This window comes from Natator depressus, chromosome 1, assembly GCF_965152275.1.
Source record: "Natator depressus isolate rNatDep1 chromosome 1, rNatDep2.hap1, whole genome shotgun sequence".
In the NCBI taxonomy this organism is placed as follows: Eukaryota; Metazoa; Chordata; order Testudines; family Cheloniidae; genus Natator; species Natator depressus.
The window spans coordinates 416,420-444,179 of record NC_134234.1 but is presented as its reverse complement, the minus strand read 5'-3'; the positions used below and the strand labels follow the sequence as shown (position 1 = coordinate 444,179).

At 54.7% G+C, this 27,760-nt stretch overlaps 1 protein-coding gene across 1 annotated transcript in view; it reads left to right on the top strand.

Moving 5' to 3' along the window:
- The window catches only part of DNHD1 (dynein heavy chain domain 1), a 149,657-nt gene that overhangs the window by 87,928 nt on the left and 33,969 nt on the right, over positions 1-27,760 (top strand). Inside the window, exons 24-30 of the mRNA XM_074971233.1 lie at positions 17,961-18,058; positions 18,190-21,184; positions 21,623-21,815; positions 22,057-22,249; positions 22,813-23,125; positions 24,476-26,168; positions 27,370-27,599. Of these exons, the coding sequence (XP_074827334.1) occupies positions 17,961-18,058; positions 18,190-21,184; positions 21,623-21,815; positions 22,057-22,249; positions 22,813-23,125; positions 24,476-26,168; positions 27,370-27,599 (5,715 nt within the window). The remainder of the gene's footprint in view (positions 1-17,960; positions 18,059-18,189; positions 21,185-21,622; positions 21,816-22,056; positions 22,250-22,812; positions 23,126-24,475; positions 26,169-27,369; positions 27,600-27,760) is intronic.

Here is a 27,760-nt window from a genome sequence, read left to right as displayed (position 1 = left end):
CTTGTCCTTGTTGAACCTCATCAGATTTCTTTTGGCCCAATCCTCTAATTTGTCTAGGGCCCTCTGTATCCTATCCCTACCCTGCAGTGTATTTACCTCTCCTCCCAGTTTAGTGTCATCTGCAAACTTGCTGAGGGTGCAATCCACACCATCCTCCAGATCATTAATGAAGATATTGAACAAAACCGGCCCCAGGACCGACCCTTGGGGCACTCCACTAGATACCGGCTGCCAACTAGACATGGAGCCATTGATCACTACCCGTTGAGCCTGACAATCTAGCCAGCTTTCTACCCACCTTATAGTGCATTCATCCAGCCCATACTTCCTTAACTTGCTGGCAAGAATACTGTGGGAGACCGTGTCAAAAGCTTTGCTAAAGTCAAGGAACAACACGTCCACCGCTTTCCCCTCATCCACAGAGCCAGTTATCTTATCATAGAAGGCAATTAGATTAGTCAGGCATGACTTGGCCTTGGTGAATCCATGCTGACTGTTCCCGATCACTTTCCTCTCCTCTAAGTGCTTCAGAATTGATTCCTTGAGGACCTGCTCCATGATTTTTGCAGGGACTGAGGCGAGGCTGACTGGCCTGTAGTTCCCAGGATCCTTCTTCTTCCCTTTTTAAAAGATGGGCACTACATTAGCCTTTTTCCAGTCGTCCGGGACCTCCCCCGATCTCCATGAGTTTTCAAAGATAATGGCCAATGGCTCTGCAATCACATCCGCCAACTCCTTTAGCACTCTCGGATGCAACGCATCCAGCCCCATGGACTTGTGCTCGTCCAGCTTTTCTAAATAGTCCCGAACCACTTCTTTCTCCACAGAGGGCTGGTCACCTCCTCTCCATGCTGTGCTGCCCAGTGCAGTAGTCTGGGAGATGACCTTGTTCGTGAAGACAGAGGCAAAAAAAGCATTGAGTACATTAGTTTTTTCCACATCCTCTGTCACTAGGTTGCCTCCCTCATTCAGTAAGGGGCCCACACTTTCCTTGGCTTTCTTCTTGTTGCTAACATACCTGAAGAAACTCTTCTTGTTACTCTTAACATCTCTTGCTAGCTGCAACTCCAGGTGTGATTTGGCCTTCCTGATTTCACTCCTGCATGCCCGAGCAATATTTTTATACTCTTCCCTGGTCATTTGTCCAATCTCCAGTTCTTGTAAGCTTCTTTTTTGTATTTAAGATCAGCAAGGATTTCATTGTTAAGCCAAGCCGGTCGCCTGCCATATTTACTATTCTTTCTACACATTGGGATGGTTTGTCCCTGTAACCTCAATAAGGATTCTTTAAAATACAGCCAGCTCTCCTGGACTCCTTTCCCCCTCATGTTATTCTCCCAGGGGATCTTGCCCATCAGCTCCCTGAGGGAGTCAAAGTCTGCTTTTCTGAAGTCCAGGGTCTGTATTCTGCTGCTTTCCTTTCTTCCTTGTGTCAGGATCCTGAACTCGACCATCTCATGGTCACTGCCTCCCAGGTTCCCATCCACTTTTGCTTCCCCTACTAATTCTTCCCGGTTTGTGAGCAGCAGGTCAAGAAGAGCTCTGCCCCTAGTTGGTTCCTCCAGCACTTGCACCAGGAAATTGTCCCCTACATTTTCCAAAAACTTCCTGGATTGTCTGTGCACCGCTGTATTGCTCTCCCAGCAAATATCAGAGTGATTGAAGTCTCCCATGAGAACCTGCGATCTAGTAATTTCTGCGAGTTGCCGGAAGAAAGCCTTGTCCACCGCACCACCCTGGTCCGGTGGTCTATAGTAGGCTCCTACCACGACATCACCCTTGTTGCTCACACTTCTAAACTTAATCCAGAGACTCTCAGGTTTTTCTGCAGTTTCACACTTGAGCTCTGAGCAGTCATACTGCTCTCTTACATACAGTGCAACTCCCCCACCTTTTCTGCCCTGCCTGTCCTTCCTGAACAGCTTATATCCATCCATGACAGTACTCCAGTCATGCGAGTTATCCCACCAAGTCTCTGTTACTCCAATCACATCATAATTCCCTGACTTTGCCAGGACTTCCAGTTCTCCCTGCTTGTTTCCCAGGCTTCGTGCATTTGTGTATAGGCACTTGAGATAACCCGCTGATCGCCCCTCTTTCTCAGTATGAGGCAGGAGCCCTCCCCTCTCATGCACTCCTTCTCATGCTTCCTCCCGGTATCCCATTTCTCCACTTACCTTAGGGCTTTGGTCTCCTTCCCCCGGTGAACCTAGTTTAAAGCCCTCCTCACTAGGTTAGCCAGCCCGCTTGCGAAGATGCTCTTCCCTCTCTTCGTTAGGTGGAGCCCATCTCTGCCTAGCACTCCTCCTTCTTGGAACACCATCCCATGGTCAAAGAATCCAAAGCCTTCTCTCCGACACCACCTGCGTAGCCATTCGTTGACTTCCACAATTCGACGATCTCTACCCAGGCCTTTTCCTTCCACGGGGAGGATGGACGAGAACACCACTTGCACCTCAAACTCCTCTATCCTTCTTCCCAGAGCCACGTAGTCTGCAGTGATCCGCTCAAGGTCATTCTTGGCAGTATCATTGGTGTCCACGTGGAGAAGCAGGAAGGGGTAGCGGTCTGAGGGCTTGATGAGTCTCGGCAGTCTCCCCGTCACATCACGAATCTTAGCTCCTGGCAAGCAGCAGACTTCTCAGTTTTCCTGGTCGGGGCGGCAGATAGATGACTCAGTCCCCCTGAGGAGAGAGTCCCCGATCACCACCACCCGCCTCCTTCTCTTGGGAGCAGTGGTCGTGGAACCCCCAACCCTAGGACAGTGCATCCCACGCCTTCCAATCGGTGGAGTCTCCTTCTGCTCCCTTCCTTCAGACGTATCATCTGGTCCACTCTCCGCATTAGTACCTGTGGAGAGAACATGAAAACGGTTACTTATCTGTACCGGCGTTGCTGGTACATGGACGTTCCCCTTTTCTCTTCTGGAGGTCACATGCTGCCAAATTTCTTCACCGTCCTCCTGTCCCCGATGTGCAGCCTGCTCTGAATCTTCAGAACCTTGTGCCCGTAGAAGCATATCCTGATGTCTGTCCAGGAAATCTTCAGTTTCTGATGCCACAGTGGACACTCTCCTAGGACATGTAGTTCTATCATATACAGTAAATGTTGCTCCAAAGCCCCAGCCTTTCAATTAGGGTCACTGCCTTCTGGTCACCTACAAGTGGAGCACCCATAGGGACATCACTTGGAAAAGAAGAGAAGGTTACTCACCCTGTGTAGTAACTGAGGTTCTTCAAGATGTGTTCCTGTGGGTGCTCCACTACCCACCCTCCTCTCCTCTGCTTTGGAACCAAACAAACATACTCTGTGTGGCAGAGAAGGAATGGAACAGTGCTGTATATACGTCCTGTGCACAGTGCAAAGGGGGGAGGTGCGGTCTGTGTGTGGTCTGATGGGCACTGCTGGTGAAGATCTCCAATCCCAGGCACAGGGGCACTGCCATCCCTACAGTGGAGCACCCACAGGAACACATCTTGAAGAACCTCAGTGACTGCACAGGATGAGTAACCTTCTCTTCTCTTTTGAATCCAGTTCTACTTGCTACCAAATCGTCCCAGGGCAATGAATTGCACAGGTTGTCACGGAGTCCCTGGGCGATGCTCTGGAACTGCTCCCTATGAAGCCAGGCAGGACTCTGGGAAGTCTCCTCTCTGGGAGCAGACTGTCTGCAGGACAAACAGCTCACACAACTTCTACCTTCCTGGGTCTGACCTCGGAGCATTCAGCATCCTCTGCTCCTCTGTGCGCTTCCCCCAGCAAGTCCGCCCAGGTGGGGTCCTGGGGAAGCCGAGAGTCCTGCACCCCAATTCCGCAGTCAGACGTGACTCTCAGCCAGCCAGTAAAACAGAAGGTTAATTAGACGACAGGAACATGGTCTAACACAGAGCTTGTAGGTGCAGAGAACAGGACTCCTCAGCCGGGTCTGTTTTGGGGGGCAGTGAGCCAGACAACCACGTCTGCACTTCACTCCTCCTCCTCATCCCCAGCCAGCCCCAAACTGCCTCCCCCTCCAGCCCCTCCTCCTCTGGGCTCTGTCCCTTTCCCGGGCCAGGAGGTCACCTGATTCCTTTGTTCTCCAACCCTTTAGCTCTCACCTTGCAGGGGGGAAGGGCCCAGGCCATCAGTTGCCAGGAGAGAGAGTGTCGGCCATTTATGTACCCTGGCCCTTTGCTCTGCAACAATTACACCCCCTTATTCCCCCACCTAGAGACTTAAGCAATGTGTAGGGGAAACTGAGTCACCCCTACACGATTCAGAGGAAACATTAAGAACAGCCCCACTTTGTCACACAGGTTAATTGTGTATTGTGTGAAAAAGCACTTTCTCTTGTACTTCCTACTGCCTAATAATTTCCTCAGGTGACCCCAGGTTTTGGTATTGTGGGAAAGGGTAAATAACATGTTCTCTTCGAGTGCTGTCCCTGTGGGTGCTCCACTTTAGGGGTCGGTACGTCCCAGTGCCATTGATCAGAGATTTTCGGTAGCAGTGTCCACCCAGGCTGCACATGTGCAGTAGTCATCTTGCACTGCCGTTGGCGGCTTGACCAGCATGCGCACAACCTGATCCTCTCAGTTCCTTCTCAGCTGTCCTCGGCCTGAGGCAGAGCTCTGTGGCACTGTCCCAGCGTCTTTCTCTCCACCGCAACAGATTAAATTAGATCATTTTAGTGGAATTTAGTAGTTAAATAGTCATGTTAGTGTTGGAGTACCTAGTTAGCACTTAAGTTAAAAAAAAAAAACACCTTTTATTTTTTATGTTAGCTTTTCCCAAAGCGGGAAACATCTGCCCGCTACAAAAGGCCTGGGTCCCCAGGATTTAAGAAATGTAGCCATGCCTGTCTCAGACTGTCACTCTCTGTGTCCCTTGTCTCAGTGAGTTGCACATCCCTCAGAAGTGGATTCACTGTAGCAACCTAAAAGTGAGAGCCAGGCGTGACAGAGATCTACGCCTAAAGCTGATCCTGATGGAAAAATCACTTCAACCAGCCTGTGACCCAGGACAGCAAAACTCTCCTTCAGGTGACTCCCACAGCACATCCACCTCAACCAAGGAGAGTGCCCAGTCCTCCAAAGGTGTAAGGAAAAGAGCGGCAACCTCCCTGCAGAGAGAGCCACAGAAAAGAAGCTGTCTCCTGCCAGGTCGCTGTCCCCAGTGCAGAGGTCCGCATGGGTGAGCACTTTTGAGGCACCAGGCACTTCTGGCACTGTCCGCACTGGGATCTCTGCCAAGCCCCACCGCAAGGATAAAGAGTCAAGGCATAAATCCAGACATGCCTCCTCCTGTAAGGCACTGACCACTCTGGTGAGAGACATGGTACCGAGGCTCTCACCATTGGCTGTGCCCCCATCACCAGCAGAGAAAACTCTGTTGGCACCGATCGATAGAACCAAGATGGCACTGACTGCTCCAACCAAGACGACACATAAGTCATCAGCACAGACCCCATTACTGTTTAAATCAGCGATGGTACTGAAACTGATGGCACCGCAGCAGTTCTCACAACATAAAGACATTGTAGTCTCCTTGGTGCCACAGCCCCCTGTTCGGCACCGATGGTTCTCCTGAGCACCTTCACCCTCCCCTCTATCGAGCACAAGCACGATGCTAGCGAACAGGAGCAGCTAACAGGGGAGTTTGCGAGTGAGTTTAGAGGGGATGTGTGTGTGTGTGTGTGTGTGTGTGTGTGTGTGTGTGTGTGTGTGTGTGTGTCGGGGGGGCTGGATACACTTACCATTCTTTAAACTTAAGGCAATAAACACCCCCTGATAAAAACAAAACAACAAAGGAACGAGCTGCGGGAGTAAAAAGAGAATGCAGGCAGAAGTCCAGCAACAGAGTGGGGACTACCCAGTTTATTGCACCCAATGCAGCGTGTATGATTACCTGCCCTGTAGGCAGGTGGCGTATGTGTGCATTCGGTGAAAGGAGCTCCTGGCCCTCAGAGACAGCATATGGGCTTTGGAGACCAGGCTGGCTGAGCTGGAGGAGCTAAGGGAGGGAGAGAGGTACATAGACGAGACTTTTTGGGATGCAGTAGAACGGTCCCACCCCCGGTCTGACAGCCTCTGTGCTGTTGAGGAGCATGAAAGTCTCAGGGAAGGAGAACATCCAACTGGAGCAGAGGGAAACGATCCCATAGTTGGGACCCTCCTTCCAGATGATGTTATGGTATCCTCTCGCACTGGGGGATTCGATCATGAGAAACATAGATAGCTGGGATTGCAATGACTGGGAGAACCGCATGGTGACTTGCCTGCCTGGTGCGAAGGTTGCAGATCTCTCGAGACATCTAGATAGACTTATGAGTAGAGCTGGGGAGGAGCCAGTGGTCATGGTACATGGAGGTACCAATGACATAGGGAAGGGTAGGAGAGAGGTCCTGGAGGCCAGATTTAGGCTGCTAGGTAAGAGATTGAAGTCCAGGAACTCCATGGTAGCATTCAGGACAAGGTAGACAGGCAGAATTGCAGGGTCTCAATGCGTGGGTGAGACCATGGTGTAGGGAGGAGGGGTTTAGATTTATTAGGAACTGGGGAAACTTTTGGAGTGGAGGAGCCTATACAGGAAGAATGGGCTCCACCTAAACCAAAACGGAACCAGATTACTGGCATGTCAAATTAACAAGATCGTAGAGCAGTTTTTAAACTAAGGGAAAGCCGACAGGTGTGGAGGAACATGTGGTTTGAACAGCGACATCCCTTAGGGGAGGCTCTATTAATGGAGATTTTCTATGTCCTAGTAAGGAGGAGAGGATGGAAGATGATAAAATATGCGTAGGATCTGATGAGAAACAGTCAAATGAAAAAGAGTCCCTTTCAATTACATTGTGTAATGGCAGACAGCTAAAAAGTGACAAGTTTTTAAAGTGCTTATATGCAATGCTAGAAGTCTAAATAATAAGATGGGTGAACTAGAGTGCCTCGTATTAAATGAGGATATGGATACAATCGGCATCACAGAAACTTGGTGGAATGAGGATAATCAATGGGACACAGTAATACCAAGGTACAAAACATATCGGAAGGACAGAACAGGTTGTGCTGGTTGGGAAGTGGCGCTGTATGTGAAAGAAAGTGTAGAATCAAATGATGTAAAAATCTTAAATGAACCAGACTGTGCCATAGAGTCTCTATGGATCGTAATTCCAGGCTCTAATAATAAGACGATAGCAGTAGGGATATGTTACCGACCACCTGACCAGGATGGTGATAGTGACTGTGTAATGCTCAGGGAGATTAGAGAGGCTATAAAAATAAAAAAACTCAATAATAATGGGGGATTTCAACTATCCCCATATTGTCACCTCAGGACAGGATGGAGGGGAGAGGCAATTCTTGATTTAGTCCTGAGTGGAGCACAGGATATGGTCCAAGAAGAGAATATAGCTGGACCGCTTGGTAATAGTGACCATAGTATAATTAAACTTAACATCCCTGTGGCGGGGAAAACACCACAGCAGCCCAGCACTGTAGCATTTAATTTCAGAAAGGGGAATTACACAAAAATGAGGAAGTTATGAAACAGAAATTAAACGGTACAACGTCAAAAGTGAAATCCCTGCAAACTGCGTGGAAACTTTTTAAAAACACCATAATAGAGGCTCAACTTAGGTGTATACCCCAAATTAAAAAAACATAGTGCCACCATGGCTAAACAACAAAGTAAAAGAAGCAGAGAGAGGAAAAAAGGCATCCTTGAAGAAGTGGAAGTTAAATCCTAGTGAGGAAAATAGAAAGGAGCATAAAGTCTGGAAAGTGAAGTGTAAAAATATAATTAGGAAGGCCAAATAAGAATTTGAAGAACAGCTAGCAAAGGCTCCAAAGTAACAGCAACCATTTTTCAAGTGCATCAGAACCAGGAAGCTTGCTAAACAACCAGTGGGGCCAATGGATGATTGAGGTGCAAAAGGAGCACTCAAGGACTATAAGGCCATTGCAGAGAAACTAAATGAATTCTTTGCATCGGTCTTCATGGCTGAGAATGTGAGGGAGATTCCCAAACCTGAGCCATTCTTTTTACATGACAAATCTGTGGAACTGTCCTAGATTGAATAGGGGAGGTTTTGGAACAAATTGATAAACTAAACAGCAGGACCATCCCTAGCAATTTGGGTGCCCTACGCAGCCCCGCCGTGGGGGAGCTGTGTGGGGCCCCAGGCCTCCCCCCCAACCATGGTCTGGGAGGCAGGAGCTGTGGGGGGGCACTTTTGGGGTCCCACAGGCCCAGAGTGGCCTGGGGGATTAGTGGGGGGCTGGGAGCAGCCCACCCCACTTCCCTCAACCCGGCCCCAGACATGTCACTCAGGGGAGTGGGCTTGGGGGAAGGGATCCTGCCCCCGCACTCACCGGCAGCGGCGGGAAGCGGAGCAGCCCGGCCCCAGCCCGCTGTACTCTGCCAGCTCCCAGCCGCGGCGCTCCGCTTCCCGCTGCCGGTGTGTGCGGGGTGGGGAACCTTTCCCTAACCCAACCCCCCGCCCGAACGACATGGCCGGGGCAAGGGAAACGGAGTGGCCTGGGGCCATGTCACTCCAGTTCCCACCACCGGAGAGTGCTGTGCGGGACCTTTCCCCAACCTCCCTGCACTCACCGGCGGCGGGAAGCGGAGCGATGTGGCTGGGAGCTGGTGGAATAGAGCGGGCTGGGGCTGAGTTGCTCCGCTTCCTGCCGCTGCTGGTGAGTGTGGGGTCGCTGGGGAAGAGGTGGAGTGCGGGCAGGCTGGGGGCGGAGCAGGGGGAAAGGGTAAGAGGTGGGGTGGAGGGAGTTGTCCGGGTCCCCACACCCTTCTAGGGACGGCCCTGTCCCTTGCAGTGGGCGCAGCCCCTGGGGGGGCCAGCCGAGGGATAGGGCTGGTCGCCGGGGCTGGTGCTGCCATGTATGCAGCACGCAGCTGCATAGGGCACCATGAAATTTGGGGCAGTTTGATGCCCCAAATTTCATGGTGCCCTACACAGCTGCGTATGCTGCTTGTGCCTAAGGATGGCCCTGCTACACAGTAATAAGTCACCAGGACCCAATGGGATTCACCCAAGAGTTCTGAAGGAACTCAAATGTGAAATTGCAGGACGACTAACTGTGGTAGGTAACCTATTGCTTAAATCAGCTTCTGTCCCAGATGGTTGGAGAATAGCTAATGTGACGCCAATTTTTAAAAAGGGCTCCAGAGGTGATCCCAGCTATTACAGGCCAGTAAGCCTGACTTCAGTACTGGGCAAACTGGTTGAAACTAAAGTAAAAGGTGACCAGAACTGGACAGAAGGTGTGAACAGAGCATATATTGAAGGTGTGAACAGAGCATATAGTGGCATTATGATATTTTCTGTCTTTTTTCTATCCCTGTCCTGATAGCTCTTTATATTGTTCACTTTTTTGATTGCTGCTGTGCACTTAGCTGAAGTTTTCAGTGAACTATCTGTGATGACGCCGAGATCTCTTTCTTGAGTGGTAACAGCTAATTTAGACCCCATCATTTTATATGTAGAGTTGGGATTATTTTTTCCAATGTGCTTTACTTTGCATTTATCAACACTGAATTTCATCTGCCATTTTGTTGCCCAGTCACCCACTGAGATCCCACTGTAACTCTTCAGAGTCAGCTTTGGACGTAACTATCTTGAATTATTTTGTGTCATCTGGAAACTTCACCACTTCACATTTCACTCCCTTTTCCAGATCATTGATGAATACGTTGGACAGCACAGGCCCCAGTTCAGAGCCTTGGGGGACCCTGCTGCTTACCTCTTTCCACTGTGAAAACTGACCATTCATTCCTACCCTTCCTACTTTTAATCAGTTACTGATCCATGAAAAGACCTTCCCTCTTATCCCAGGCAGCAGTAGTAGTAGGCACCCTTCAGCCTCGAGAGCCCCTGGGTGCGCACCCCTGAGAGGTAAAGAACTTACTGGGTTTGTTTTATGGCAGCCGTGGCTGTGGCTGAAGAGACCCACTTGAGAGAGACAATCTCTGCTGCATTTGTCACATTTAAAGGTGGTGTCTCAACCCTTTGGGCTTTGCCTTCTGCATGCTCTTTTCTCCTCTGCTAAGCTGGACGGCTTCCTCTTGGAACTCCGGAGACTCCTGTTGAGCTCTTGGTTCCAAAGGCTGCAGTGTTGAGTGTGATCTTCCCATTTGTCCACATGGATGTCCATTTCTTTGAGATCTCGCACACATCCTTGAAATGCAATTTTGGGCATCCTTTGGGTCTTTTTCCAGATGCCAGTTCGCCACAGAGGATGTTCTTTGGGATATGCCCATCATTCATTTGGCACACATGCCCAAGCCAACGGAGGCATCTCTGTTTGAGGAGTGTTTGCGTGCTGGGTATGCTGGCCTGTTTGATCAACTCAGTGTTGGTGACTCTGTCCCTCCAGGAGATTCCAAAGATTCGACGAAGGCAACGCATATGAAAGCTGTTGAGCCTCTTTTCCTGATGAGAGTATCAGGTCCACGTCTCACTCCCATACAAAAGTATGCTAGTAACACGTGCACGATACGCACAGATCTTTGTTTCAGAGGAGCAGCCGTGTTAGTCTGTATCCGCAAAAAGAACAGGAGGACTTGTGGCACCTTAGAGACTAACCAATTTATTTGAGCATGAGCTTTCGTGAGCTACAGCTCACTTCATCGGATGCATACTGTGGAAAATACTGTGGGGAGATTTATATACACAGAGAACATGAAACAATGGGTGTTACCATACACACTGTAATGAGAGTGATCAGGTAAGGTGAGCTATTACCAGCAGAAAGGGGGAGGAAGAAACTTTTGTAGTGATAATCAAGGTGGGCCATTTCCAGCAGTTAACAAGAACATCTGAGGAACTGTAGCGGGGGTGGGGGGAATAAACATGGGGAAATAGTTTTACTTTGTGTAATGACACATCCACTCCCAGTCTTTATTCAAGCCTAAGTTATTTTTATCCAGTTTGCAAATTAATTCCAATTCAGCAGTCTCTGAATGGAGTCTGTTTTTGAAGTTTTTTTGTTGAAGAATTGCTACTTTTAGGTCTGTAATCGAGTGACCAAAAAGATTGAAGTGTTCGCCGACTGGTTTTTGAATGTTATAATTCTTGACGTCTGATTTGTGTCCATTTACTCTTTTACGTAGAGACTGTCCAGTTTGGCCAATGTACATGGCAGAGGGGCACTGCTGGCACATGATGGCATTTATCATAGAATCATAGAATATCAGGGTTGGAAGGGACCTCAGGAGGTCATCTAGTCCAACCCCTGCTCAAAGCAGGACCAATCCCTAACTAAATCATCCCAGCCATGGCTTTGTCAAGCCTGACCTTAAAAATATCTAAGGAAGGAGATTCCACCACCTCCTGAGGTAATGCATTCCAGTGTTTCACCACCCTCCTAGTGAAAAAGTTTTAACTAATAACCTCCCCCACTTAAACCTCCTCCGCTGCAACTTGAGACCATTACTCCTTTTTCTGTCATCAGCTACCACTGAGAACAGTCTAGATCCATCCTCTGTGGAACCCCCTTTCAGGTAGTTGAAAGCAGCTATCAAATCCCCCCTCATTCTTCTCTTCTGCAGACTAAACAATCCCAGTTCCCTCAGCCTCTCCTCATAACTCATGTGTTCCAGTCCCCTAATCATTTTTGTTGCCCTTCGCTGGACTCTTTCCAGTTTTTCCACATCCTTCTTGTAGTGTGGGGCCCAAAACTGGACACAGTACTCCAGATGAGGCCTCACCAATGTCGAATAGAGGGGAACGATCACGTCCCTCGATCTGTTGGCAATGCCCCTTCTTATACATCCCAAAATGCCATTGGCCTTCTTGGCATCAAGGGCACACTGTTGACTCATATCCAGCTTCTCGTCCACTGTCACCCCTAGGTCCTTCTCTTCAGAACTGCTGCCGAGCCATTCGGTCCCTAGTCTGTAGCGGTGCATGGGATTCTTCCGTCCTAAGTGCAGGACTCTGCACTTGTCCTTGTTGAACCTCATCAGATTTCTTTTGGCCCAATCCTCTAATTTGTCTAGGTCCCTCTGTAACCTATCCCTACCCTCCAGCGTATCTACCTCTCCTCCCAGTTTGGTGTCATCTGCAAACTTGTATATGTTCCCAGAGGCACATTGTAGCAGCACACCTGTACTTCTCACAGCTTCAAAGGCTGTGCTGGAATTTATGTTAAGTGCCCTGTTGTTTTGGCTCCCTTGTGTTCCCAGCAATGCTGGTCTGAGGGGGGGGGCTGGCTGTCTGGCTACAGCTTCCCACAGCGAGTCTGCTCAGGCGGGACTCCTGGGGAAGCCAGAGGGTCCTGCACCCCAACTTCGCAGTCAGACGTGACTCTCAGCCAGCCAGTAAAACCGAGGTTTATTAGACGACAGGAACATGGTCTAAAACAGAGCTTGTAGGTGCAGAGAACCGGACCCCTCAGCTGGGTCCATTTTGGGGGCAGTGAGCCAGACAACCCCGTCTGCCCTTCACTCCATGTCCACAGCCAGCCCCAAACTGAAACTCCCTCCAGCCCCTCCTCCTCTGGGCTTTGTCCCTGTCCCAGGCCAGGAGGTCTCCTGATTCCTTTGTTCTCCAACCCTTTAGCTCTCACCTTGCAGGGGGGAAGGGCCCAGGCCATCAGTTGCCAGGAAACAGGGTGTCGGTCATTCTCTGTATCCAGACCCCTGCACACCCCTGCCCTCTAGGGCTCTGCAATGATCATACACCCTTACCCCACCCCCTAGATACTTAAGAACTGCATGGGGAAACTGAGGCACCCCACACTATTCAGAGGAAACATTAAGAACAGTCCCACTTGTCACAGTGCCACAAGTACCCCTTTTCTTTTTACAGATCTTTGTGTGTTCTGTCAGTTTGTTGTTTTGCCATATCCTCTCGTTCAGTCTAGACATTGTTGTGGCTTTTCCCATGCGGATGCTGAGTTCTGTTTCAAGTAAAAGGTTGACTGTGATAGTGGACCCCAGGTATGTGAACTCGTTCACACTTCACATTCATAGTTGCAGATCTTGATGGAGGGTGCTTCCTCAACTCCCTGGCACATTGTTTGTCTTTTTTAGGCTTATTGTAAACCCGAAGCCTTGGCAGGCTTTGGAAAAGCTGTCCATTAGGCTTTGGAGATGGGCTTCTGTGTGCGCTGTTACTGCTGTGTCGTCAGCAAAGAGAAGGTGTTGGATAAGGGCCTCCTGAGTCTTGGTTTTAGATCTGAGTCTTGCAAGATTGAACAGCTTTCCATCGGCTCTTGTGTGCAAGTAGATTCCTGCCATTGAGGAACCAAAGCTTGTTTCAGTATCAGGGAGGAGAAGATCCCAGACAGAGTTGGGGCAAGTACATGACCTGGCTTAACTCTGCTGTGAATCTGGAAAGCCTCAGATACTGAGCCGTTGTATTGGACTGTGCTGTGCATGTTTTCAGGGAAGGGGCATAGCGAGCAGATCGAGGGACGTGATCGTTCCCCTCTATTCGACATTGGTGAGGCCTCATCTGGAGTACTGTGTCCAGTTTTGGGCCCCACACCACAAGAAGGATGTGGATAAATTGGAGAGAGTCCAGCGAAGGGCAACAAAAATGATTAGGGGTCTGGAACACATGACTTATGAGGAGAGGCTGAGGGAACTGGGATTGTTTAGTCTGCAGAAGAGAAGAATGAGGGGGGATTTGATAGCTGCTTTCAACTACCTGAGAGGTGGTTCCAGAGAGGATGGTTCTAGCCTATTCTCAGTGGTAGAAGAGGACAGGACAAGGAGTAATGGTCTCAAGTTGCAGTGGGGGAGGTTTAGGTTGGATATTAGGAAAAACTTTTTCACTAGGAGGGTGGTGAAACACTGGAATGCGTTACCTAGGGAGGTGGTAGAATCTCCTTCCTTAGAAGTTTTTAAGGTCAGGCTTGACAAAGCCCTGGCTGGGATGATTTGATTGGGGATTGGTCCTGCTTTGAGCAGGGGGTTGGACTAGATGACCTCCTGAGGTCCCTTCCAACCCTGATATTCTATGATTCTATGATTCTAAGGATCGAATCATGCTGAAGAGCTTGGGGAGGGGGGGAACATCCAATCCTTTCTAGAAGTGCCAATAGTCCACTTCTACTGACAAGGTCAAAAGCCTTTGTGAGATTGGTGAAGGCTATGTAGAGGGGCTTCTTGGTTCTCTGCATTTCTCTTGCAGTTGTCTCAGCGAGAAGATCATGTCAATAGCAGACCTTTCAGCTCTGAAGCCACACTGTGATTCAGGGTAGATTCTGCCTGCAAGGGTCTGCAGTCTGTTCAGGACAACTCAGGCAACTCCCGTGACCACTTAAAGAAACCAAGCCTTTGGTGAGAGACCTTGTCAAAGACTTTCTGAAAATTCAAGTACACTGTATAACTTGATCACCCCTATCCATAAAATTCTAATAGATTGACGAGGCATGATTCCCCTTTACAAAAGCCATGTTGACTCTTTCCCAAGGTGTCTGATAATTCTGTTCTTTACTACAGTTTCTACCAGCTTGCCTGGTACTGAAAATTAGGCTCACAGACTTGTAATTGCCAGGATTGCCTCTGGAGCACTTTTTAACAATTGACGTTACATTAGCTAGTTTCCAGTCATCTGGAGCTTACACAGCGCTCTTCTTCAGGGCTGGGAAAAGTGCTAAGAGCATTACAGCTAAATATAAGGTAGAATGGATTGTTTAGCATAAGGAGTTAACACATATTTCAAGGGACCATTCAAGGTGAAGTGGCCCGTTAACATTTCTCCAGTGGTGTGTGGTGGAGGAAGTTGGGTGGAGGTTAGTGGGTTATAGATTGTAGAAGTATATCCACTGTGATATGTCATAAATCCAGTGTCTCTGTTCAGTCCATTATTTTTAGTGTCTAGCAAAGCTATGGATTAAGCTACCAGGCTCGTCTTTGGAAGGTCTTCTGCAGGTTTCCTTTGAGGCTGAGGACTGAGAGGTCAGATAAAGAGTGACCACTTCATGAAAAGTGTTCACCAACAGGTGGTAGGGTGTTTTTGTTTTTTATCATTTTCCTGTGTGAGTTCATTCAAGACGTATTGGTTGCCTGGCTTCACCCACATAGTTGTTATTAGGGCATTTATGTGTAGGGCCCATGGATCTCAAAAGATGTGTTGAGGGGGGTGTTGATCATCATAGTAGTGGAGATATGTCTACAGGTTTTGTATCTATTGTTCTGGCAGGGTCTGCTGCCGCATTGAGTTGTGTGTCCAAGTCTAGGAGGAACTTGTTTCTGATGATGAGGTTGGAGAGGTTGGGGGGTTGTTTGAAGGCCAGAATCATAGAACTGGAAGGGACCTTGAGAGATCAGCTAGTCCAGTCTCCTGCACTCACGGCAGGACCAAGCACAATCTAGACCATCCATGACAGGTGTTTGTCTAACCTGCTCTTAAAAATCCCCAATGATGGCGATTCCACAACCTCCCTAGGCAATTTATTCCAATGCTTAACCACCCTGACAGTTAGGAATTTTTTCCTAATGTCCAGCCTAAACACCCTTGCTGCAATTTCAGCCCATTGCTTCTTGTCCTATCCTCAGAGGTTAAGAAGAACTATTTTTCTCCCTCCTTCTTGTAACAACTTTCATCGAGTGTGGGGGAGTCAGGGCCCTGCACCCCTCTTCCTGGCATTCACCGTGACACTCAGCCAGCCAGTAAAATTGAAGGTTTACTGGATGACAGGAACAGAGTCCCAAACAGAGCTTGTAGGTACAACCAGGACCCCTCAGTCAAGTTCTTCTGGGGGGCAGATGTTAAGGAAAAGTTAGCACATGTGACTCCATTTTGGTTTGGGGCCCACCATTGTTTAAATGCCAGCACATCATACACCAGGAGGAGTAATCCTTAGATACTGAATCCCTGTGAAAATCCTCCTCCTTGTCTCCAGCCTGCCTTGATTCCCAGTATCTGGTTTTTGTCAGTCTCTAACTCCCTGTCTCTTGGCCTTGATGTGAGGCCTCCCATCCTGATAATAAAAGTTACTGATGCATGGCTTTAGGACCATGCTGTGTAATTAACATACTGGTATAGCATGAGGAATGCACCAAGCAGGGATAGGTGGTAGATAAGAAAAGGGTTTGTTTATTGGCTAAGGTTTCCGATGCACGAGGGCAACATGCTTTGCTAAAAGGTATATAACCTTTGTATAATTTGCATTCAGGGTCCCCTCCTGGCTAGCAGGGGGGCACCACGCTCGACCGTAATAAACTTAGTGTCTTTTGGGAACTCTGCAGTTGTGGACTTTATTTCTGTGCCTCAGCCTCGATTCGAACTGTGCGTGACCTATCAGGTATAATTCGTAGCACTTGCGTGCGTGTCCTACCAGGTGTAATTCGTAGCACTTGCGTGCGTGTCCTACCAGGTGTAATTCGTAGCACTTGTGTGCGTGTCCTACCAGGTATAATTCGCAGCAGTTGTGTGCGTGTCCTACAAGGTGTAATTCGTAGCACAGAGAGCTTAGACCCCAGCCTTGGGGTTCCCTGAGTTTCGCCTGCCAGCCCAAAACTGAAAACAAACCCCCCTCCAGCCGTCTCTCTCCCACTCCCCCCAGCTCCTCCTTCAGCCTTTGTCCAGTTTCCCGGGCAGAGGTGTCACCTGGCTTCAACCCGCCTCCTGGCTCAGGTTACAGGCTCAGGTATCATCCCTCAAGTAAAGTCACTTCCTGCTATCCCATCCCCAGTGCAGACAGTCCCAGTAAAACTAGACGACATTCCCGGGTCAATCCACCCCGCTCCCTACTGCGTCACAACAACCTTTTATGTACTTGAAAACTGTTATCCTGTCCCCCCTCAGTTTTCTTTTCTCCAGACTAAACAAACCCCATTTTTTCATCTTCCCTCATAGGTCATGTTTTCTAGACCTTTAATCATTTTTGTTGCTCTTCTCTGGACTTGCTCCAGTTTGTCCACGTCTTTCCCGAAGTGTGGTGCCCAGAACTGGACACAATACTCCAGTTGGGGCCTAATCGGAAGAGGAGGTTCAGGAAAGATTTCTTTCAGAATGTGGTCCCATCAAGTATGGGTTGTAATTATTTGAGGATACCCTGTATGGGTTCCAGTGTGGAGTGGTAAGTTGACATCCAGGAGTGTGCAGTTGGCAGTGGTTTTATAGAATCATAGGGTTAGACGGGGCAGCGGCGCAAGGGTCATCTAGTCTAATCCCCGTCAAGATGCAGGATTTGTTGGGTCTAAATCATCCAAGACAGATGGCTCTCCACCATCCTTTGGAAAACCTCCAGTGAAGGAGCTTCCACAACCTCCCTAGTCGTCTGGTCCATTGTCTTACAGTGAGGAAGTTTATCCTGAGATTGTATCTGAGCCTTGGCTTACATTGCAACATACTCTCAGTGACTCAGCCCTCCAGCCAGGTCATGTTTTCAGTTCCACGCTTTTTGGGGTGTATATATATAAAGAGTCCAATATTGGGGAGTCTTCAGGGCAAGGGAGGGATTCAGGGCTTCCCCTTTGGGTTGAGGTCTCATGGTCCAGCTCCTTGTACCTTCAAAGTCTTCCCCCATCTAGGTTCCCCACTGAGGGATAGACTTCCATTGTAATCACTCTTTAGAGGTTGGCGGGGAGCCCAGACCCACCTGTCTCTGATCCAGTGCCCAACGGTAGGCAGGTAAGTCCTGCACCCTCAGGGGCTGTGCAGCTCCTTCCCTGCCAGTCCTGTCTCTTCCCACTGAATATAGTAAATAACTAACCACCAAGATAAAGTCTGTGCCTTCAGAGAGTCACAGGTCCCTTCTTTGTGGGCTTGGGCAGGTCACTCCTGTGGCCTTCCTTCCCAAGAGCTCTGGGGCAGGTTCACCTCAACTGTCTGCCTGCCACCATAAGCTTTGTAAGCTCCACCTCCAGCCTGTGTCGGCTTTGCAGGTGTGGTGGGTAGGGTCACCTGGGCTGAGAGCAGCTCCTTAGCCCCTTCCTTTCCAGTGTGGGGTTTGTATACCCTGGAGGGTACCCCAGGAATGCTCACGCCCAGACTCCTCTCTCCACAGGAGCCCTGCTGGACGTCTGGGTCAGTTTCCAGCAGAAGTGGATTTTCCTGAATATAGTGCTGTATGAGATGGACATCAGCCTGCCCAGCGGCGAGCTGGTGAGTTGTCTCCCCCACCACATGCCCCTGCCCTGAGCCAGTGAGTCCTCCCTCCCATCCTCACTGCCTCCAGTTCCCTGCCCCTTGGGGCTTCCCTTGTACAGGGCTGATGCTTGCTTTCCTCGTGCCAGGACTGCCTGTTCCAGAAGCTGGACAGCAGGTTCCGGGAGCTCATGGAGGTGACGTCCAAGCACCCTTTGGTGCTATCCAGCGTGATGCCTATGGCCACCTCCAACCGGGAGAGCCGCTTTATGGGTGTGCCCCTGCAGACCATGCTGAGTGAGGGTGTTGAGGACCTGCAGCTCCTCATCCACGCACTGGAGTATGTGCTGGAGGCTACGCGCATGGGCTTCCCCCGCCTCTTCTTCCTCAGCAACACAGAGGTGGTGGCTATGGTGGCCTCACCAGCGGAGCCCATGGAGGTGACCATCTGGGCCCGCCGCTGCTTCCCAACTGTGCACCAGCTGGCCTTCCGCCAGCCCTCGACCACTCGAGACCCTGCCACCTATGCTGCCCTGCTGCCCGTGTCAGAGGCCACGGGCCTGGTGGGAGCCTGTGGGGAGACGGTGCCGCTGTGTTCCCCGTTGCCCCTCAACCAGAAGGTCACTAAATGGCTGTGCGCCCTGGAGCAGCGCATGAAGGAGGCCCTCTTCCACCTGCTGCAGGCATGCATGGCCCAGCGCCTGGCCCTGCGGCCCCAGCTTGACGTGGCCTTCGAGCAGCGCCCAGCTCCCACCAAGCTGCCACTGCACCTGCTGGTGGAGCACTGGGGGCAGCTGGCAACAGACTTCCCAGCCCAGTGTGTGCTGCTGGCTGAGGAGGCCTTGTGGTTTGCAGATGTGCAGGAGCGGCTCTTCGGCACCATGTGCAGGCCTGGCCTCAAGCGCAAGCACAGACTCAAGCTGGAGGCCCTGGCCCACTATGTCCGCAATTACCGCAGCAGCCACGCCGGGCAGCCGGGCAGCGCCCAGCTCAGCACACTGCTGGGGGCCCTGCTCACTGTCACCGTGCACCAGCGCGACGTGCTGACCTGCCTGCTGGAGCGCAAGGTCGACTCACCCACCGCCTTTGCCTGGGCCCAGCTGCTCAAGTACCGGCTGGTCCTGCACCCCGAGAGCGTCAGGGCAGCCGGGGCCCCCATTGAGAGCTGGGCCGCCAGCACCCCTGGCTGCTGGGCCGAGATCCTCGACATCCGCCTGCACTATGACTATGAGTATGTGGGGAACTGTCCCCACCTGGTGGGGAGCCCCCAGCTGGACAGGAGCTTCCTGGGCTTCCTGCTTGCCCTGGAGGAGTTCCGCTGTGGCGCGGCTCTGGGCTGCCACGGGGTCGGGAAGACGGCCACCATGCAGCACCTGGCCAGGGTTCTGGGGCGCCAGCTCGTCATCCTGCACTGCTCCCAGCAGATGGGCCTGGGCTGCCTCCGCCAACATCTAAGTGGGGCTGTGCAGGCCGGGGCCTGGCTGCTGCTGGAGGCTGTGGACCAGCTGGGGCCCGGCGTCCTGTCAGGGTTCAGCCAGCTCCTGTCAGACCTGCAGATGCTCTGCATGGGTCTGCAGCCGGAGAAGGGCCAGGTGACCCCCAACCACAAATCCAAGAGCAAGGACGGGGAGGGGCAGGAGCAGCCTGCAAGGGCCCTGCCAGAGCTGGGCCTGGATGAAGCAGAGCCATACCAGCCCCGCGTGCTGGGGAACATCCTCTTTGGGGAGCGGCTGCTGCGGGTCAGGGAGACCTACGGCTGCCTGGCCACCCTGCAGCGTCTCCCTGAGCTCCTGCGCTTGGCCTTGCGCCCCGTGGCCCTGCTGCCCCCTGACCTGCACAAGGTGGCCGAGGTGACCTTGCTGGCAGCTGGCTTCCGGGAAGCAGCACACCTGGCCAAGAAGCTGAGCTATTTCTTCTGGCTGGAGGGGGAGCTGGGCCCGGGCCCTGCACCCAGCCGGCTGGCCTTGTTCAAGGGGGTCATTGAGGCAGCCATTGGCATTGTGTATCCGCCCGTGGCGAGGCCACAGCCAGAGCCCAGGCAGCAGCTCACAGCCCAGCAGTCATCCTTTGAGGGTCTGGCTGAGGAGCCTGCCCTCATCCAAGCTCTCTGCCTCTCACCCTTCTTGGCTGCCTTGGAGGGCCCCCGGCTGAGCAGAGTGTGGGAGCTGCTCCGAGGGGTCTTCCCTGCCTCCTGCTCCCTGTTCCCTGAGGCCCATGCCCCCCCCGGGCTGCTGGGTGCCGTGACAGCACAGCTGCATGAGGACAAGCTCCATGCAGACCCCGAGCTCACCAGCACCATAGTGCAGCTTTGCCAGGCCCTGCTGGGCTCGCCGGGGGTCCTGCTGGTGGGGCCCGCAGGCAGCGGCAAGACCACAGCCTGGAAGACCCTGGCCAAGGTGCTGAGCAGACTGGCTGTGAGCAAGTCCTTGGAGCTGGCGCCAGGGGCGGGCAGGCCAGGCACTCAGGACGTGGCATACCTGCCCATCAGCACTGTCTGCCTCTGCCCCAACAGCCTCAGCACCTCTGAGTTCCTGGGCAGGCTTGAGGGAGGCATCTGGAGGGAGGGTGTTTTCTCCAGGCTCCTGCAGAGAATGGCTTCCTCAGCCCCTGCCGCTGGGCTGAGCGGGCCAGGCACCCAGCAATGGATGGTGCTGGACGGGTCTGCCAGCTCCGAGTGGCTGGATCCCATCTCATCGCTGTTCAGTGCAGAGCCTGCTCTCAGCCTGCCAAGCGGGCAGCGGCTCCATTCCCCAGAGGGCGTGAAGTTCCTCTTTGAGCTGCCTGATGTCTCCAGCATCTCACCATCCATCTCCACACGGTGCGCCCTCCTGCACTGTGGGGGCTCATGCGTCTGGCGAGCACTGCTGGCCTCATCCCTAGCCACCATCTACCACAGGTACAATGTGAGCCAGGAGAGTGTGGTCATGCTGCGTGGCCTTGCTGAGGATGTCTTCCCCCCTACGCTCACCTTCCTGCAGCAACACTGCAGCTCCCTGCTGCAGCCTCACGCCGACCTGCGCAGCCCCATGGCCTGGGGCATCCCGGAGACCACAGCCTTCACCAGGCTCCTGAAGGCTCTGCTGGACCGACACCTGAGCCATGACAAGGCGAAGGCCCAACCTCTGAGAAGGGAGGACCAGGCAGGTGAGGGGAACCCCAGCAGGACCAATGACCTTGTGTCCCCCTGCTCTTATAGGCTCCAGATTAGAACCAGTCCCCAATGCTGCTGAACCCGACCAGCCGAGGTCCCCCATTCTGGGTGCCCCAGGGTCTGAGCAGAGGCAGAGCCCCAAGGAAGGGGCCGGATGGTGGAGGCTGCCCGGGGCTCTCTGTTGGGCTGGCAGGATATCACCATCCAGGGAGTCCTGGGTGACTGGCATGGATCCTCCTAGGGGGCTGCTCTGCCAGTCATTGCCCATGAATGCTTGTGACAGGGTCAGTCTGGACCTCGGGCCCACACAGAGTTCTGCAGCACCTGCCAGGCCCAGGCTTTGCCAATGAGCAGCCAGGAGGTCTGCCATCGCTAGGCCAGGCCAGGCTGGGGTCTCCTGCCTTGAGGTGACTGACTCTTTCTCTCCCCAGTGGCTGAGAACAGCTGTGCAGGGGTGTCAGCTGTCCCTTCACCCTGGGGCTTGGATGAAGCTGTCCCCTCCCATCACCACCTGCTCGTCCGCAGCATCTTCGTGTTTGCCTACATCTGGGGCTTCAGTGGCCACCTGCACCCCAGGTACCAGCCAGGGGTTCTCTGGGCTAGCCACGCCATCGATGATGATGAGTGAGCAGCACCGGGAGGCCGAAGCAATGGAATGTGGACACTGGGGATGGGGATGGGGTTGGAGGCTGGAAGCCAGAACTCCTGGGTAGGGAGGAAGGGAGTGGGGTCTATGGGTTAAAACAGCAGAACAGGGAGCCAGGACTCCTGGGTTCTAGCCTGGCTCTGGGAGCAAAGTGGGGTCTAGTAGTTACAGCAGGGCACTCTCCCCTTCGCTGTCCATCTCTCTGACTATTTTTTGCAGACACTGGGCCCTCTTTGACAGCTTTGCCCGTAGAGTCCTGTACAGCAGCCGCTACACCATAGAGCTGCCTTCAGCCGATTCTGTCTTTGACCTCTGTCCCCAGCCTGAGGATGGGAAACTGGAGGTCTTTGATGGGAAGTATCTGTCTGGCAGAGTCAAGGCAGTTCCCATGAGCTTCACCATCCTGCCCCAGGTACGTCCAGGTACGGGGGTCCCCAGGAGCTGCCCCATCCTGCTGCAGGTACAGCCAGACCTGGGCAGGGGGATCCTCAGGAGCTGCCCCATCCTGCTGCAGGTACAGTCAGGCCCTGTGAGCTGCCCCTGAGCTGCCCCAGGTACAGCCAGGCCCCAGCTGTCCCCATGACAGGCCCCGTCATGCCCCAGGTATGGCCAGGCTCTGGGGGGTTCCTGTGAGCTGCCCCAGGTACTACTGGCCCCCAGGGGGTCCCCGGGAGCTGCCCCATTCTGCCCTAGGTCCATCCAGGACCATCACACACTGTAACATTCCCACTGGTGATAAGCGCCAGAGTTGCTGGATGACGTCTGGGATGCCAAAGAAGGAGAGGTCAGATGCTAGACGCACAGAGGGGGCAAGGCTGGGAGCTCTTCCAAGAGCCCCAGGCAGCCGGGAGACGTGGCATGAGGCGGCACAAGCTCCTTGTCCTTTGATGTGCCCAAGTCTCCATGGCGCTCCCCTCTGGTCAGCTGCTACACAGTCCCAGGGCCCCTCCCTGGCATGGTCTCTCTGCTCTGCAGTACGAGCGACTCCTCTACGTGCTGGACCTGCTCCTGGGCTCCAGGCAGCCAGTGCTTCTGGCCGGGGAGCCGGGCTGTGGCAAGTCATCCTTCGCGGAGCTGCTGATCCAGCCCAATCACTCCTACCACCGCGTCGCCATCTCACCTGCCCTTGGCACGGGCCACGTGCACCACCTGCTGGAGAGCTGCATCCTGGGCAGCACGCGGGACAAGGCCCTGTTCACCAGCCTCCTCGGATCCCGGTCCCCTGCCTCCAGGGGCGGGAGGAGCTGCTACCTGCTCCTGCTGGATGACCTGCACGCCGCCGAGCTGGGTGAGCCCCCGCCTCACGTCAGACAGTGCCCTGGGCTGAGCTGGAAATGGCCACATATCCTTTGTGGGGCCTGGCTCCCCCTGGCACAGTACAGCCCAGCTCCCCCTCCTTGGCCCAGACACCATCTGCCCCAGGGCTCTGCGGGGCCCAGCTCCCTCTGGCTCGGCCTGGCTCCCCTCACTGGGGCCAGACACCCCCCGCCCCAGGGCTCTGCTGGGCCCGGCTCCCCCTGGCTGGACCCAGCTCCCCATCTCAGGGCCTGGACCCTAGCGTTGCCAGGTGTCCAGTTTTTGACCAGAACACTCGGTCGAAAAGGGACCCTGGCGGCTCCGGTCAGCACCGCTGATCAGGCCATTAAAAGTCCAGTTGGCAGTGCAGTGGGACGGGCAGGCTCCCTGCCCAGCTCCTCACGGTTCCCGGTAGTGGCGACATGTCCCTTGGCTCCTAGGCACGGGGCAGCCATGGGGGCTCCGAGCTGCCTCCCGCCCTGAGCGCCGGCTCCACAGCTCCCATTGGCCAGGAACTGCGGCCAATGGGAGCTGCAGGGGCGGCACCTGCAGGTGAGGGCAGCGCAGAGCCCCCGTGGCCGCGCCCTGAGCCTAGCAGCCGAGGGTCATGTCGCCACTTCTGGGAGCCGCCTGAGGTCAGCACTGCCCAGAGCCTGCACCCCAAACCCCCTGCCCCAGCGCTGAGGACCCTCCCACACCCAAACTCCCTCCTGGAGCCTGCACCCTCTCCCGCACTCCAACCCCGTGCCCCAGCCCAGAGCCCCCTCCTGCACTCTGACCCCCTTTGCCCCAGCCCGGATCCTCCTCCTGCACCCCAAACCCCATGCCCCAGCGCTGAGCTCGCTCCCACACCCAAACTTCCTCCTGGAGCCTGCACGCCCCTGCCCTAGCCAGGAGCCCCTTCCCACACGCTGAACCCCTCATTTCTGGCCTCATCTTGGAGCCCTCACCCTCTCCCGCAACCCCCTGCCCCAGCCTGGTGAAAATGAGTGAGTGAGAGTGAGCGACGGGGTGTGTGTGTGGAGTGAGTGGAGGGCAGGGGGCCTCAGGGAAGGGGCAAGGCAGGGCTGTTCAGTTTTGTGTGATTAGAAAGTTGGCAACCCTACCGGACAGCCCAACCCCCAGGGCTGTACAGGGCCCAGCTCCCCGTCATTAGGTCTGGAACCCCCAGGCTGGACCTGGCTCCCTCTGGCTAGGCCCAGTCACCCAGGGTTGGTTAAGTCTGCAGGGCTGTGTGTTAGTGCCGTCCTGCTCCTGGCACTTGGCTCCTAGAAGAGCCTGTGGGTGGCTGATGGTGGGATAGGCAGGCTGCTCCAAGGCCTGATGGTCCTTTCTGTCCCAGATGCCAGGCAGGGGAGTCACCCCGTGGTGGAGACCCTGCGCCAGGCCCTCTCTCACCAGGAGGTCTACGGCGCCGAGACCCTGGAGCTCCGACACATCCCTTCAGCAGAGTTCAATTGCTTTGGCTTGGTGGCTGCCCCAGCGATCGGTGTCCACCCGCTCTCCCCTCGCTTCACTCGGCTCTGCAGCATCCTCTCGCTCCCCAGTGTCTCCAGGGAGTCTCTGATCAGCATCCACAGACCCCTGGTCCTCGCCTGGCTGGAGAAGTTCCCCCTGCTGGCGAGGCACAGCGAGCTGGCTACTGCCCTGGTGGGGGCCACTGTGGACGTGTACGAGGCCATGACGGCCAGATTCCGCTCCTCCCCCGCCTGCTACCACTTCTCCTACCACCACATCGAGAAGGTTCTCAGGGGCCTCTTCCTCCTGCGGCCCTGCCCCGGGATTCACCTCACCAGCCCCTTGGAGGACCCCAGCACCCTCAGGGCTGCAAAGCGAGGCCAGCCGGGGATAAGCCTCAGCCTCACGCTGAGCACCCGGGTCATCGTCCGTCTCTGGCTGCACGAGTCGCTGCGCATCTTCTGCGACCCGCTGCTGTCGGAGCGCGAGCGGCAGGAGAGCGGGCAGCTGCTGCTGGACGTGGCTGCCAGCACCTTCTGCACCAAGAGGAGCATGCTGAAGGTGGTATCCACCAGTGACAAGGAGCCGCAGCAGCGCGAGCGAGCCAGGAGCATCATGGAGCCCGCCGGGCAAGACGCTGCCATGGAGCTGGGCGCTGAGCAGGGTGTGCTGGCTGACAGCCATGAGGAGCCTTCCTCGCAGAGCAGCAGCGACGGGGACTGCCCCGACGCCTTCGATCCCATAGACCAGGCCCCAGCCCTGGCCCTGGACCAGCCGGACGCAGTGCCGTCCAGGGACTCTGCCCTGGGCGCACTGGAGCCCGAGGGGGCAGAGGCGACTGAGATGAAGAGAATGGTTTCCATCCAGCCCTTTCCAGCCCTGCACCCTCGCTTCCAGGAGCAGCACCCGGCCATGGGGCACCACACCAGCACCCGCCAAACCACCCCCCTGAAGAGCAAGCGCAGGCCCTCCACCAAGAAGGAGAGCAACAAGCCCCTGCTGCCCTCCCACCTCCTGCTGCTGCCAGGAGAGGATGTGCGCAACATCCTCTTCAGCAGGGAGCTGGCGCCGGCCTCCTCCAGCCGGGAGAGCCTTTACCACGAGAGATGCTGGGACACCATCCAGCGGCAGCTCAGCACCTTCCTCCCCAGGGGCTTCGTGCTGTGCAGAGAAGTCACCCAGCACCTGGTGCGCCTGCTGCGGGTGCTGTGCTGCCCACAGGGGCATGGGGCCCTCCTCTCCCTGCACCTCTCCACTGGCAGGAGGTCCCTGGTGGCCCTGGCTGCCAACGCCACCGGCTCCCAGCTCTTTGAGCTGACGGGGCAGGCGGGGGAGTGGGAGGTGAGAGAGCTGATCAGGAAAGCTAGCTGGCAGGCTGGGATCCTGGACGCTAGAGTCGTGGTGCTGGTGCACCAGGGAGTGGCACTGAGCACCATGCAGAAGCTGGTGGATCTGATGAGAGAGGGCACCTACCCTGGCCTGTACACCGCTGAAGACACCGCACACATCGTGAAAGAGCTGCTGCAGGAGAACCAGAACATCAAAAGGACCATGAGGCCCAACAAAGTCCTGCAAAGGTCAGGGAGGGAGTGGCAGAGACCATGGCCAGGGGAAGTTGGGGATGCTGTGAGCTGGGCAGGTCTAACAGGAATGACCGCAGGGCGGGGATGGCATCCCTGAGCCAGGCAGGTCTAACAGGAGTGACCCCGGCTGGGGCGGGGAATGGGATCCCTGAGCTGGGCAGGTCTAACAGGAGTGACCGTGGGGGTGGCAGGGTGGGATCCCTGAGCCGGGCAGGTCTAACAGGAGTGACCGTGGGGGGTGGGAGGGTGGGATCCCTGAGCCGGGCAGGTCTAACAGGAGTGACCGTGGGGGGTGGGAGGGTGGGATCCCTGAGCTGGGCAGGTCTAACAGGAGTGACCTCGATGGGGGGCGGGGGGGAAATGGGATCCCTGAGCCAGGCAGGTCTAACAGGAGTGACCGTGGGGGGTGGGAGGGTGGGATCCCTGAGCCGGGCAGGTCTAACAGGAGTGACCGTGGGGGGTGGGAGGGTGGGATCCCTGAGCTGGGCAGGTCTAACAGGAGTGACCTCGATGGGGGGCGGGGGGGAAATGGGATCCCTGAGCCAGGCAGGTCTAACAGGAGTGACCGTGGGGGGTGGGAGGGTGGGATCCCTGAGCTGGGCAGGTCTAACAGGAGTGACCTCGATGGGGGGCGGGGGGGAAATGGGATCCCTGAGCCAGGCAGGTCTAACAGGAGTGACCATGGCGGGGGGGGGGGGAGCAGGGGGGAGATGAGATCCCTGAGCTGGGCAGGTCTAACAGGAGTGATCCCGGAGGGGGCCGGGGGGGAGATGGGATCCCTGAGCCGGCCAGGTCTAACAGGAGTGACCGCGGCTGGGGGGTGGGATCCCTGAGCCGGGCAGGTCTAATGGGGGTGACCCCAGGGGGGTGTAATATCCTCCCCCCACCTCTATATTGAAGGGTGCACACAGGCTCCAGACTTTGCCTGCACTGGGGGGAATCACAGAGGCCCCGCCCGCACATGGGGGTGCATCCTCTTGTCAGGGGTATTTGGCGAGAGAAGGAAATTCCAGCTGGACCTGCCCTGAGACCCTGCTGGGCTGGGGCTATCCACGCCTGGCAGGGGGCACTCCCTGTGCTGGGTGGGGGTTAGTGTCAGTCCCCCTCAAACTGGACTGGAAGGGAGGGGTTTGGTGTCACCCCATATCTTGGGGGTCCCCCTCTCTTCCCTCAGCCCCGTGGCCTTCTCTTCCAGGTTCTACCAGTCTGTGAGGAGCAATCTGCATTTGCTGCTGCTGCTGGATGGGCGCAAGGGCTGGGCGAAGGGCAGGGGGCCCTTGGGTTACCCCACAGCCATGGCCACAGCCCTGCTCACCCTCACCTGCAGCACTGATGTGTACCAGCCCTGGAGCCAGGAGTCCCTGGTGCAGGTGGCTACCCAGCGCCTGGAAGATGCCCTCAGCCAGCAGCCTCTGCAGAGTCCAGGTGAGGGCTCAGCCTGCTTCTGGGGTCTCAGCCCCTCCTGGATCCTAGCAGCTATGCAGCCAGCAAAGGGCCAGACCCACCTGGGTTCGGCACAGAATACAGGCACCAAGTGCCTGGCCGCTCGTGCTGGCCAGCTCCAACCCGTGGGCCCTGCTGCCTCC